This window comes from Myotis daubentonii, chromosome 9, assembly GCF_963259705.1.
Source record: "Myotis daubentonii chromosome 9, mMyoDau2.1, whole genome shotgun sequence".
Lineage (NCBI taxonomy): Eukaryota > Metazoa > Chordata > Mammalia > Chiroptera > Vespertilionidae > Myotis > Myotis daubentonii.
Window position 1 is genome coordinate 27,960,805 of NC_081848.1, and position 13,869 is coordinate 27,974,673.

Below are 13,869 nucleotides of genomic sequence, written 5' to 3' on the forward strand. Positions count from 1 at the left end.
ACATATCAGGGTCTACAGAGTCTAGAAGAAGTCTGTGTATATCATTCTGGTGTACCTATTTTCCATGAAGGGTAACTTACTAATTAAAACTTTATGGTAGAGGTTAGAAAAGTTAATATGCCTTTAAACATTATTTGCCATGCAGTAAATTAGATATTTTTATTTTTATTGTGTAATCTTTACAATAACCTAGAAATGTGAGCTTTGTCTTTTTACTCATGAGAAACTGAAAAGTACTACAGTTAAGTGGCCATTGTGACTCAAACCTCATGTTTCTCATTTTATATTTTAATGTGATACCTATTTTAGCTGAATAGGGTTTTTTTGTTTTTTGAAGAACCATTCTGTGCATTGCAGGACATTTATAATTTTTGATCTTGGGCACTAATGACACCGACATTGTGGTGCGCAAAAAGCCATGCTTGTCTACAGCCCTCAGTTGAGAGCCTCTCATTATTTACCCGGTAGTTTATAGAAAAACTGTTGAAATCTTCCATTCTGTTTTCACTATTCTTCAGAAATCAAGCCCAAAGTTCTATAATTTTTGCCCTCTCGTTTTAGATTTTTCTGAAGTATGTAATAGTGGGTTTCATTATTCACAATCCCAGTACTTTGGGATTGACCTTCACAGATGTGCAGACATTAGTTTTTAGTTTGTTTGCATGTTTTCATTTTCTTGGGTTATTAAAATGTGAGGATATAAACGTTTGGTCATAGCACGCTTTGGTAGCTTCATGAGGACCCTGGAGCTATCAGTGAAAAGCTGATTTGTAATTTTGTGGTGTTTTTAAGCACCATTACTTAGGAGATCCAAAATTGTTATAATAAATGGCATTGTGGTTTTAGAATTATTAGTCTTTTGATAATATTAAGTGGTTACTTAGATTTAAGATACTAAAGTTGCACACTTACTGATTTTTTTAAAATCACATTTGTCACTACGATACTTCTGGACTTAATTGCTTGTGAGATTTTATTTCTGAAATTTTTCTATGATAATTTAAAGGATGAAATACTGGAGCTGTTGTAGAAGAAAAACTTCTGATTTTAATACTTTCTTAGCCCAAGAGGGCTGTACAACAGGGAAACATATGTGGACGGCAAAAGATGCTGTAAGTAACCTTTTCAAGATAACATATTAAAGTATATTCATCTGAGTTATTTTTTAAATTCTGAGATTATCCTGTATTTAGAGTAAAAATAAAAGTTTGTCTCTCTCTCACACAGTTTTGATGGGCCTAAAAACTAAAATTAATCTGAGTCCAACTCCCAGAGCATGCCCTTTGTCAGGATAGTCATTGTATATATATTGATCCCAGTATATAGGTTTTTATGAAATACTTAATTAAGCCTGGAGAAATTAGAGCATATTTTTCTGTAATTCCGTGTTTTATTCCCACTTTTTTTTAACAAAAATCACTTTTCTGCTCATTTGATGTTATCGATCATTTAGACCTCTGATTGTCTTTGGCTTCTTTAGAAGTTCATTCAGCCATTTACAGATGCACACACACACACTTCATCTGGTGGCCAAAGAGGAGGATTGCAGACTTGCTGGAACTGTTTTGAATGCCTCTGCTTGCAGAAAAAAGAAAGCATCAATTCCTACTTCCCTAGACAGCTTTTTAAAAAGACTTGGGGCTCTGCAAATAATTCCCCCAAATCCCAGTAAGCTGTAAGAAGGCAAGCAATTTATTGCTAAATAACTGTTGAATAGCTATTACTAATGTATTTTGTAATGTAATTAGATTTATGTGCTGCATTGGCACTAATAATCAAAGGCAAACCTTTTCAGTATATGTCTTTTAACTTAAAAAGTAATTGTAAATTTTCCAATTGCTGTAGGGATTCATTTCTTCTGCATTTGAGTATTCTATATTGCCTGCCTTTTAATAGCACATGGCTGGAGGTTATAAGTACACGGTGGGACAAAGGTAGGTTTACAGTTGTGATTACGTGAAACACAGAATTTATTCTTGTATTATTATTTATTAATTGTTGTATTATTTTCATATGAACAACTATAAACCTTTGTCCCACACTATATATCCCTCAAATTATAATTCATCAATCATAAAACTCCTAGGTGTGTTTTATTAGCAAAAAAGTGAATCCTCCTTGTATTTTCTCCAAGGCCCAAAAATTTGAAAGATTTCGTTTGAAAAAATAAAACTGTTGTTTTTTATTATATGCAAAATTTTTCATTATAGAACCCTTGATGAGATTATTTTTGTAATTTAAATAGCTTTATTTTTCCTGTTTATAGAAAAAAGTAAGCAGAATTATAAAATTCTGTGAGAGAAAAGTTCAGATTGTTTAAAAATTTGCAATTTTAAGTGTGAAATTCAGTAGCCTTAAGTACATTCAGAATGTTATGCAATCATCACAGCTATCTTTCTCCAAAAGTTTTTGATCCAAACAGAAACTCTATACCATTGAATCAATATCTCCCCATTCTGCTTCCTCCTCAGTTCATTGGTAACCTCAACCTACTTTTTATTTCTACAAATTAGTCTATTCCAGATATATAAGTGGAATCTTTCGATATTTGTCCTTTTGTGTCTGGCTTATTACACTTGGCGTAATATTTCCAGTATTCATCCACACTGTAGCATGTTTTAATACTTCTTTTTTGTGGCTGAATAATACTCCATTGTGTGTGTGTGTGTGTGTGTGTGTGTGTGTGTGTGTGTGTGTATGTATATATCTCACACCTTGTTTATTCATTCATCTCTCCCTTTTTTTTTAATATGTATCTTTTAAATTGATATTAGAGAGGAAGGGAGAGGGAGAGAAAGATAGAAACATCAATGATGAGCGAGAAGCATCAGTTGGTTGCCCCTTTGTGCGCCCTCTACTGGGGACCGAGCCTGCAGCCTGGGCATGTGCCCTAATTGGAAATCGAACTGTGACAATCTGGTTCATGGATCAATGCTCAATGACTGACCCACTGATCAGGCTCTTCATTCATCTCTTGATGGACACTTGGGTTGTTTTCACTTTTTTGCTCTTGTGAATAATACTACAATGAACATTGGCATGCAAGTATCTGTTTGAGTCCCTTTTTCAGTTATTTTGAGATATATCCAGGGTTTTCATTATTTTTTAATGCATACATATATCACGTATTAAGTGTCTAAGCCAGTGGTCTAATGGCCAAAAAAAAAAAATGTAAGTGAAAAAAGTAATTTAAATTCAGTTAGTATAATTGTACCAAAATGTAAATATTGTTTTTTATAACTATAGTACCTCACAATTTCCTGCATTTTTTGACTAATTAACCCTCATTTATAAAACAAATCACAATTTGTCTTTTTAAAATAGTTGCTGATAACAGTAATGTACCACTGGCAGATAATAATTTCCGCAATTATAATTAATCAAAATATTACTTCCAAAAATTCTCACCTTTTTCTGCATGTTATTATGAGAAGAAAATAATTATTCAATTACAAATAGTTGTGCCCTAGCCAGTTTGGCTCAGTGGATAAAGCATCCGCCTGTGGACTGAAAGGTCCTAGGTTCGATTCCAGTCAGGGGCACATGACTGGGTTGCAGGCTCGATCCCCAGTAGGGGGCCTACAGGAGGCAGCCGAACAATGATTCTCTCTCATCATTGATGTTTCTATTTCTCTCCCTCTCCCTTCCTCTCTGAAATCAATAAAAATATATTTAAAACAAAACAAAAAAAACAAATAGTTGTAAGCAGTCAATTTTTTCCAAATTCCAATTTGTAGAAAATAAAGATTCCTATGCATGAGATTAATATATTATCTGGTTATACCACTAAGCAAATGTCTCTCACTTCAGTCTACAAAAATGTTTTTATGGCTGTACTTAATTTTAAAATTGGATAAAATTTTGTAGTTCTTAAATTGCATTTTTTAATATGTTAATACTTATGGCTCTACAAGAAAAAAAATGGAAAGAATACATGTGTTCTCCAACCATAAAACTATAAAGATTCTTTGTGTCATGATATATTTTATTGTTCAAACTTTTTGATGGCAACTTTAGAAGTTTACTCTTACAAACATTAAAGCATTACATGATAATTTTTTCTCATTTAGATAGGTCTTCTTTAAAAATATTCCTCTTTTTAAGAAGTTACGCGGAGCTTTGTAAATTCATAAAGTTTGTCTTATATTACAGGGGAAAAAAGTTGTTCCATGTAGACATGACTGGCATCAAACTGGGGGTCAAGTCACAATTTCAGTATATGCTAAAAATTCACTTCCAGAACTTAGTCAAGTAGTAGCAAATAGTACATTGGTAAGTACATAAAGATTTCTGAGTAAAAAGTATCTTTATACATTTATTCTTTATGTTGATGTAATATTGTTCTTATTTGAACTGGCTCTAGGGTAAGATCTTTTCATCTTTCCCATTTGAAAAAATAGTTTGAAATTACTTTTACAGGAACTATTTTAAATGAAAATTTCTACATAATAGAGTTATTTGAAGCATTCTGGAGACACTGTAGTAACTTAGAAAATGTATTAAATAATATGGTACTTAGTTCTCTCAATGGGAAACTTCAGATAATTTTTCTTTTTCTGTTAATGATGTTTTTCAGATAAAAAGTACAGTTGGCAATTTGTTAAAATGGCTTAAATGATTTTTATCAATATATTCTTATTTTCATAATCATTGTTTTATATCATAAACCTTGAGTGTGGATTTGATCAGTTATTCAGCTTTCTATAAATATCTTTTTCAGTTAAATGTACACATTGTATTCGAAGGAGAGAAGGAATTTCATCAAAATGTGAAATTATGGGGTGTAAGTATTATGAATCCAGCATAATAATTTAAAATACCGTTTGTATAATAAAAGGCAGTACTTTAGTAATTATTCTAACCAAAAAGTTGAAATCTAGGTATTTAAATGGCATTAGAGTCTTGGATTTTTTTTTATTATTAAAATAGGTAAGACCAGTATTTTCCTCTAAGACTAACTACACTACCCAGGTTTACTTTAATTCTCTTTGATATTTTGCAGGTGATTGATGTAAAGCGAAGTTATGTAACTATGACTGCAACAAAGATTGAGATCACCATGAGAAAAGCTGAACCAATGCAGTGGGCAAGCCTTGAACTGCCTGCAGCCAAAAACCAGGAAAAGCAAAAAGAAAATAAAACAGAATAAATTGAGAGGGAATAAAAAGTTATTGCCTATTTCAGAATTCTTAATATGTGGTGAAGTAGTCGCTTGCTGCTGTAATCTCTTGTTGTTATAGTTGAATCTGGTATTTCAGGGTCAACAGTGTAGGTTCTTAAAAGCCAAAGTCAGTTTATCTTTTTGTGCCTCCTTTTATTTTTTATTTTTTCGGTTTAAGATTGATTATTCATTTCTCCTAATAGAACTATAGTTGTGTCCCATACTTGAAGAAGCTAGAAAATAGCTCATAAATAGAGTATTTCTTAGTATAATATTGTGTTAAAAGATACATAAAGTATCATCTCTTTCTATTCCATAATTAGTAAAGCAAGATGGAATGTCAATTTTTTAATAAGTTTTTTCATGAGTTTGTGTTCCTATAATACTTGAAAATCTTTCTTTAAAAGTTAAAGCTCCACAATGTTTTTTCCACTCCGACGGTTAATTTCTTTAGGAGGATTAATTGTGAGGTAGTGTAGTAACTACTTAAGAATATATGAATTGATTAATAAATTGCAATTTGTTTGCAACTAATTGCAAAAACTTTATATCAATACCTATATTACTTGTAAGGCTGTATCACTTAAGAATACAGGAAACATTATAAATAAAAAATATAGAGGTATGAATTTGTTTAAAATTCATCATTTTATAAGACTAAGCAATAATGTTAAATATCTCCTGATTATTTATAAGGTCTTGGTATGGTGTGATGGCTAAATTGTATCTGAATCATAGGCCACACCCTCTTAATATTTTTAATTACATATAAAGAGAAACTAAATATATGTATCTGGCTTTCCTGATGGTAAACTATATAAAATTATAGAAGTACATTATGGAAATACACTAGAGTTTCAGAAAACTAAATATTTTAGCTTTGCTTTATGACAGCTATTACATGTTAAATAAAATAGCATAATTGTTTTATTGGGGTTTTTTTAGGCTTTCATGAACAGTTTGACAATTCTAGGTGATACAGTATTGATTATATATTGTACTTTATTAAATAAGTATCACAGTATTAGATTGTTTATACTTATTGAACCCATTAAGGGATAGATTACTTTTTGAGGTAGTGCAAAGCTCACGAAGAAAATGAAAAAAAAAATGTTATGAAGGCCAAAACTCTGGCAGAATTTTTGGGCATGAATCATGCTTGCATTGATTAAAATGATTATTTCCTAAGCCCTTTTAGTGGTCCCCCCCCCCCCCCAAACCCCCACCCCACTCCCCTGGATGAATAGGATTTTTATCATGGAAAATTTGCTGAAATACAATTTTAGTTAAAGAGTTAGTATATCTCACTCTATAAATAACTATTAGATGTAGTTAATGTAATTGTTAAATGGCTTAGCTCTCTTACAAATAAAGATGTAAAATATGTTAACTATGCTTTCATGATACTAAAATACTGTGGCAAGAATATTTTGGCAGTAAAATTGGTTTCCAAATAGAGTATACAAGTGAATTGTATTTAAATTTTGTAAAGTTAGCTTTCATAACTTAGGAACCTGGGTTCAATAGGACACATGCAATCTTTATTGTTTAGGGGAAAGGTTGCTATTGTTTTGATTTGAGGTGATGAATTAATATACCCCTTTTTTATGTTTCCTTCTTTGAGGCTCTTTTCCCCCAAACCCTATCTTACTGTGTTCTGTGCGATTGAACTATTATTTAAAGCAAGTGGATTATACACCTAAGAGTTAGTTACAAAGCACTCACTTTTGTATTATTTTTGGATACAGCATACGTCTTTAGTCTGGTTACATTAGTGACCCTTCTGTTCTTCATTTCCATGAACCTCTGAATTTGCTGCCCAGATAAAAATCTAAATGATACTTCTCTTTAACTCATACATACATACATATAGCAACAGATTTATAATTAGGTAAAATGTGTTTTACTTTTTCAGTCTGTCAAAAAATTAAAAATGCTTAACTTTAAGTTATTTCTCTAAAAATAGACTTTGTCTTTCTCAGCATTTCGAGTAATTACTATAGCAAAGCAGTCAAAGCTAGGTTTATTAGCTAGACAGCTAAACTAACCATGGGAAACATTATTTTTCTTGCCTACCACTTTTGCTAATATAAAGTAAGGTCCTAAGAAGTTGAGCTTTTATTTCTTTTCAACCTCTTATTTTTAGGTAAGTTTAGCTTTACAGAGGAGTTGCAAAAAGAAAGTACAGAGTTCTTTATATGTTATGTTAATCTTCCCCTTGTGTTAAACTCTTACATAATCATAAAACATTCACAAAACTAAGAATTAGTCTTGATATAATACTATTAACTAAAGTAGAACATTAATTTTGACCATCTGTTTTTAGAGGAACACTATTAAAGGGTAGTTCTTGAGACGTATCCTAGTTTTTGGTAATTTAAGCCAGGAATTTATAAACCATTAAAAATATAAATTGAAATCAATCTACCATAGACAAATGTGTATAGGTCAAAGGCGTAACTTCTTGTTCTAACCATATACTGGCACAGGACTGTAATGATCTATTTTATTATTTAAATTTTATACCATCGATTTTAATTTTTATCATGTATTACTTCTTTTGTTTGGTTTTCTTTAGACAATTCTTCAGCCATCTTATGGTAAAGAGAACCTTAAAGAATTCTTGCAAATACATTAAGTGACTTTCGATGATTGCTCTGCCACTGCTTTCTTTTAAAAAAATCAGTCATTCTCCAGTTTGAAAATGCTTGTCATGCATACACGCACAATAAACTTTTTAAAAACTCGTGTACAAGGTGTAATGTCAGTTTTAGGGCATTTGGGTATGTACTCTTATAACTTTTTTTTAACAGCCAGGTACTTTCAAGTTATCAGAACATTAATGAGTGTTTTTGTTTCATTACAAATCACTTTGATCTAGAACTCATATTTGGTACTTGATTTGATTCTGTTGCTTATATAATTTCTTGTCCTCAGTTCTAAAATGGAAAAGCTAAGTCCGTCTTGTTTTTAGGTTTTGTTATCATTTTGGGGGGTTTATGGCTTTTTTTTGTTGTGTGTTATATCCCCCCCCCCCCCCCATATATTTTCATTACTGGTTTGTTGGGTAGTTGGGAAGTTGGTTTTTTACCTGATTGCTTTCTTACTGTCCAGTTATCTTACACCTTAAACTCATCTGGACTTGCTGCATGGCCTGCCTTGTTAAATAAGGGTAGGCGCACAGGGTTGTATATGTGTGGCATTATCCTTCAAATAGTGGGCTTGCAAAATTTTCTTCTGTGTAGTTATTGTTTGATGTTAAGTTTTTATGTAGTTCTTAGTTGTAAGTAATTCATTCAAGAACAGTTTTTCTGAACAGCATATATATTTTTTTAATTTATTGATTTTTTACAGAGAGGAAGGGAGAGAGATAGTTAGAAACATCGATGAGAGAGAAACATCGATCAGCCGCCTCCTGCACATCTCCCACTGGGGATGTGCCCGCAACCCAGGCACATGCCCTTGACCAGAATCGAACCTAGGACCCTTCAGTCCACAGACCAACGCTCTATCCACTGAGCCAAACTGGTTTCGGCCTGAACAGCATATTTTTAAATGCTAATTGATGACATTTTAGTTTTCTAATTTACAAGGTCATTTAATGTCTATTAAAATGAAATAAAACTTCCAGCCTTAAACATTTTTATATTAAAGATGGTGTCAAAATAACCTGCCATTCATTTTTGATTAAGCTATTTATTGTCCACATAATTGGATTAGATTGTCTTTTTTAAGGCTGATACTTTGAGTAAAAGTACTGGTGGTAAGCCTGGGAACAGGGAAACCTCTCTCCTCGAAAAATGGGTCTGTTAATGCCTTTTTAAAATGCTTATCCTTTCCTTCACAATGCTTATTTCAGTTTGCAGTTCCATACTTCATATTTTATTTATTTCTATCATTAATTTGTCAGTGTCTATCTTCTCATAAACTGCATATAACTTTGTTTGTGTTTGGGCCAATCATCCTCATGTTTTAATATTTGGCATGTTGGTTGGCTTTTGTAAATATCAAGACATACAGGTCTTGTGATGGCTCAGTCACTGTCTAAGGCAGGGGTGGGCAAACTTTTTGACTTGAGGGCCACAATGGGTTCTTAAACTGGACCAGAGGGCCGGAACAAAAGCATGGATGGAGTGTTTGTGTGAACTAATATAAATTCAAAGTAAACGTCATTACATAAAAGGGTACGGTCTTTTTTTTTTTTTTTGGTTTTATTCATTTCAAGCGGGCCGGATCCGGCCCACGGGCCGTAGTTTGCCCACGGCTGGTCTAAGGACTTCAGTGAATATGAACTTGATCCTCATGACAACCCTATCAGGTAGGTTCTATTACTATATTACAGGAGAGAAAACTGATTTATAGCACAGGTTGAATAACTTGACCTAAGTCAAAATGAGTGAGTTGTGGAGTAGAGAATTCAAACCCAGGCATCCTGGCTTTGTGTTCTGTGCTATTATGTCTGTCATTTGAATTAATAGGTTCCTTAAAACATGGGCACATGGCAAGGAAAATTAGTAACTCTGTGTTTAGTCACCAGGACAATTTTAGTTTCCTATATTTTGTTAGAAAATAAATTTATAAAATATGTAGTTCTTTTGCATGGATGGTTTTGGTTATAACAATAAACTCATCATTTGTGATTTGGCAACTCTTAGGGTCTCTAGTCAAAAGCAGTTGAAAATAATTTTTTTTCCATTACCATTCTTATAGTGATATGTATTTTCTGTGTAACTCATAGATGGGAATTCATATCTACATGTTGGATAAGATGTAATGAAATAGCATCAACTTACCTTTGTTTTTGCCATTAATATGAATTTAGAGTGCAACATAAGAAACAGAAGATTGTAAACCTAGGGACAGATAGCAAAGGATCATTTGCATTTTTTGCTTTTGTCTTCTAGGCCAGGTCAGTGGTTATCAAAGTATCAGATCTAGATCAGCAGTATCAGCATCTTAGAATCTGTGACAAATGCTAATTTTTTTCTTTAACATCAGAACTCCTGAATCAAAACCAGGGTGATGTCCCAAAAATTTGCAGCATATTTTGTGTTTCATTGTGACATACAATAAAGTTTGAAAAACACTAGCAGCTTTAGTCTAATTAGGCTTGCTTTTATTTATTTTTTTACTTTATGAACTTACATATTTTGTTATTAACCTCTTATCAGATAATATAGTTTACAAAAGTATTTTTTCTCCCATTTTGTAGGTTGCCTTTTAAATGTTTCTTTTACTGTGCAAAAGTTTTAAATTTTATTGTAGTCCTATTTGTTGGTTTTTCCTTACGTTATTTGTGCTTTAGTTGTCATATCTAATAAGTTCTTGCGAATACCCATGCTAAGAAACTGCTTCTCAATGTTTTCTTCTAGGAGTTTTATAGTATCGGGTCTTACATTTAAGTCTTTGATTAATTTTGAATTTTTGTATGTGGTGTAAGATAGGGATCCGATTTCATTGCTCTGCATGAGTTTATCCAGTTTTCCCAGCACGATTTTCCCAAGGTACTCTTCCCCATGGGATGCTCTTTGCTCCCTTGTCAAATATTAGTTGACCATGTAAGCAGGGATTAGTTCTGAACTGTACTCTTTCATTTGCCTGTGTCTATTTTTCTCGCTATTACCATACTGTTTTTATTGCTGTAGCTTTGTCACACACACAGTGTGGTACCTCCAGCTTCATTATTTCTCAGGATTGGTTTGGCTTTTTGGGGTCTTTTGGGGTTCCATACAAATTTAACAATTGTTTTTTTTTCTATTTGGTGAAAAATGCCATTGGTATTTTGATGGGGGGTTCCATCGAATATATAGATGACTTTGGGTTGTATGACATTATAGTAGCATTCTTCCAGTCCATAAGCATGGGATATCTTTGCAAATTTTTGTTTATGTCTTTGATTTTGTTCAGAAAAGTTATGTAGTTTTTGTTATAAAGATTTTTCACTTTCTTGGTTGAGTTTAGTCCTAGGTATTTTAATTGTTTTTTGATGTTGTGAATAAGATCGTTTTATTTCTTTTTCAGATGTTTCATCTTTAGTGTATTGAGATGACACTGATTTCTGTATGTTGATTTTGTATTTAGTAATTTTTACTAAAATTATTTTCAACAGTCTTTTGGTTGAGATAATGTGTTTAAAATCTCATCATATGTAAATAATGACAGGTTTACTTCTTCCTTTTCTATTTAGATGCCTTTTATTTCATTGTATTGCTTAACTGCTATAGCTAGTACTTCCGATGCTATGTTGAATCAGGGTAGTGGGAGTGGGCATCCTTGTCCTGTTCTTGATGTCAGAGAAAAAGCTTTGTTTTTTTTCCATTGAGTGTTATGTTAGCTCATTTTTGGCCTTTATTGTGTTGAAGTGTTTCTTCCATATGCAATTTCCTGAGGGTTTTAACCATTTAAAAAATGTTACATTTTGTCAAATGCTTTTTGCATCTGTTCAGATAGGCGATGTTTATCCTTCATTTTATTCATATACTGTGTTACATTTATTGATTTGCATATGTAAAACTATTTGTCATTATAGGGATAAATCCCATTTGGTCATGGTGTATAATCCTTTTTATTTGTTCACGAATTTGGTTTGCTGATATTTTGTTGAGAATTCTTATATCTCTATCCATCAGGGATATTGATCTATAGTTTTTTTTTTATGATATTCTCAAGTGCTGCGCTCAGTAAGTTTGGAAGTATTTCCTCTTCCTCAGATTTTTTGAAGAGTTTGAGAAGGATTGGTATTAATTCTTTGCGTGTTTGGTAGACTTCACCAGGAAGCCGCCTCTCCTGGAGTTTTCTGTGGAGGGAGGTTTTTGATTGCTCAATCTCTGCCCATTTGTAGGCTGTTCAGGTTTTCTATTTTGGGGGGATTCAATATTGTTAGGTTGTGTTTCTAGAATTTTATTCATCTCTTCTAGGTTATCTAATTAGCATATAATTTTTCATAATAGTCTCTTTTGGTCCTATGTATTCTGTAGAATCAATTGTGTCTTTTCATTTCTAATTTTGAGTCTTGCTAGAGATTCATCAACTTTTATCTTTACAATGAATCAGCTTTCCGTTTCATTGATCCTTTGTATTTTTTTTTTCTGATCCCTATTTCATTCATTTCCACTCTGATCGTTATTTCCTTCCTTCTGCTAACTTTGAGGTTAATTTGTTATTTTTTCTGGTTCCTTGAGATATAAAATTAGATTGTTGAGATCTCTGATTTCTTAAAAAATATATATATTTTACTGTTTTTTTTACAGAGAGGAAGGGAGAGGGATAGAGAGTTAGAAACATCGATGAGAGAGAAACATCGATCAGCTGCCTCCTGCACACCTCCTACTGGGGATGTGCCCACAACCGAGGTACATGCCCTTGTCCGGAATCGAACCTGGGACCTTTCAGTCTGCAGGCCGACGCTCTATCCACTGAGCCAAACCGGTTAGGGCTCTCTGATTTCTTAATAAATGCATTTATCACTTTTAACTTTGTTTTAGGAATTGCTTTTGCTGAATCCCATTATTTTTTATGTTATTATGGGAAATCAGTGAGATACCCTCTAGTAATATTGAGATATTTAGGAAATGTTTATCCCTAAACTAAGTACTCCCACTGTTTGATTGTTTTGTTGGTTAGCAAGCAAAGGTACCAGGGGAATTTTCTCTTGCAGTCAAACTTTGAGTGGTCACTTCTTATTGTAGTTAGTGTGCCTGCCTATAAGGGCTTTTTAAATTTTTATTCTCAACTCTTTTTGGCTAATTGAACATCCAAGCTTGTTGAAGCTTTAGTCAATTTACCCATAATTCTGGGTCAGTAGTTTCTGCATAAAAGTTTACTGGTGCTGATATAGTTTTATTTAGAGGAGGCAAAATATGAAGATTTGTGGCAATGATCTTTTTTTTACCTATCACACTTATTATTCAGTAGAGGTGAAGCTATTTAAAGTATATTTAATTTTTCTCTTTAGTAAATACCTAGAAGTGGAATTTTAGAGTCATAAAGTAAGTATATGTTTAACTTATAAGAAACTGACAAAATTGTTTTTTGAAAGTGGTTATACCATTTTAAATTTCTACCAGACTGAGAGTTCAAGTTCCATGCCATTTTTTATTTTAGGGAATATTCAGTTACTTTGTCTCTTTCAGCCGCATGAGTGGAGTTATGCATTTTTAAAGAACCAGAACACACTTTGCCGATGAACAAGGTGGAAGTCTAAAATCAAACATGACATGAAAAGAAAGATGAAACACGGATTTTATCCTCAGACTTCCAGTAATACTTTTAATGGATGGCCACTTGTCTGACCTTACTATACCACTTCTTTCAGTGTTTCTGCTGCTGCTTGAATTGTAAAGGCTGCAATAGAAATGTGTTTCTTTACTTCTGCCCAGGCTGAACGTGGGTCTGCTTTATTTTCAATATCAAACATAGCATCATAGATCCCAGGAAATGATTCTCCAGCATATTTGTTGTGCCTACTTGGAGCAAAGATGATGTGCCTATTAGGAAAAAAAAACATAAGACAGGGTGAGCTGAAAACTATACAAATATATCTTATATGCCTTTTTTAAAATGTTCCCTTTTGTTAGATCACACATTAAGTAATCTTTCTCTCCTGGCATTCACTATTATTACTCCAAAATGAAGACATATAATTGATTTGAGATACTTATGTAACAGTATAATTTTAAGCAAAGAAAGGAGCTAAGAGCTTTCTCTAA

General features: G+C 32.7%; 2 protein-coding genes across 5 annotated transcripts in view; one reads left to right on the forward strand and one right to left on the reverse strand.

The window, feature by feature from the left end:
• CHORDC1 (cysteine and histidine rich domain containing 1) overlaps positions 1 to 7,916 on the forward strand; it is a 23,064-nt gene extending 15,148 nt beyond the window's left edge. The window contains exons 7-11 of one of the 4 annotated variants that reach the window (XM_059708167.1): positions 10 to 71; positions 1,007 to 1,112; positions 4,153 to 4,272; positions 4,721 to 4,783; positions 5,003 to 7,916. In XM_059708167.1, coding sequence (XP_059564150.1) covers positions 10 to 71; positions 1,007 to 1,112; positions 4,153 to 4,272; positions 4,721 to 4,783; positions 5,003 to 5,149 — 498 coding nt within the window. In that variant the 3' untranslated portion in view covers positions 5,150 to 7,916. Of the gene's footprint in view, positions 1 to 9; positions 72 to 1,006; positions 1,113 to 1,480; positions 4,273 to 4,720; positions 4,784 to 5,002 lie in introns of those variants that run through there. The other 3 variants (XM_059708168.1, XM_059708169.1, XM_059708170.1) reach the window with 3 other exon arrangements.
• A 5,469-nt stretch (positions 7,917 to 13,385) lies between these two features.
• The window catches only part of NAALAD2 (N-acetylated alpha-linked acidic dipeptidase 2), a 44,158-nt gene continuing 43,674 nt past the window's right edge, over positions 13,386 to 13,869 (reverse strand). The window contains 1 exon segment of the mRNA XM_059708166.1: positions 13,386 to 13,647. Within this exon segment, the coding sequence (XP_059564149.1) occupies positions 13,458 to 13,647 (190 nt within the window). The 3' untranslated portion in view covers positions 13,386 to 13,457.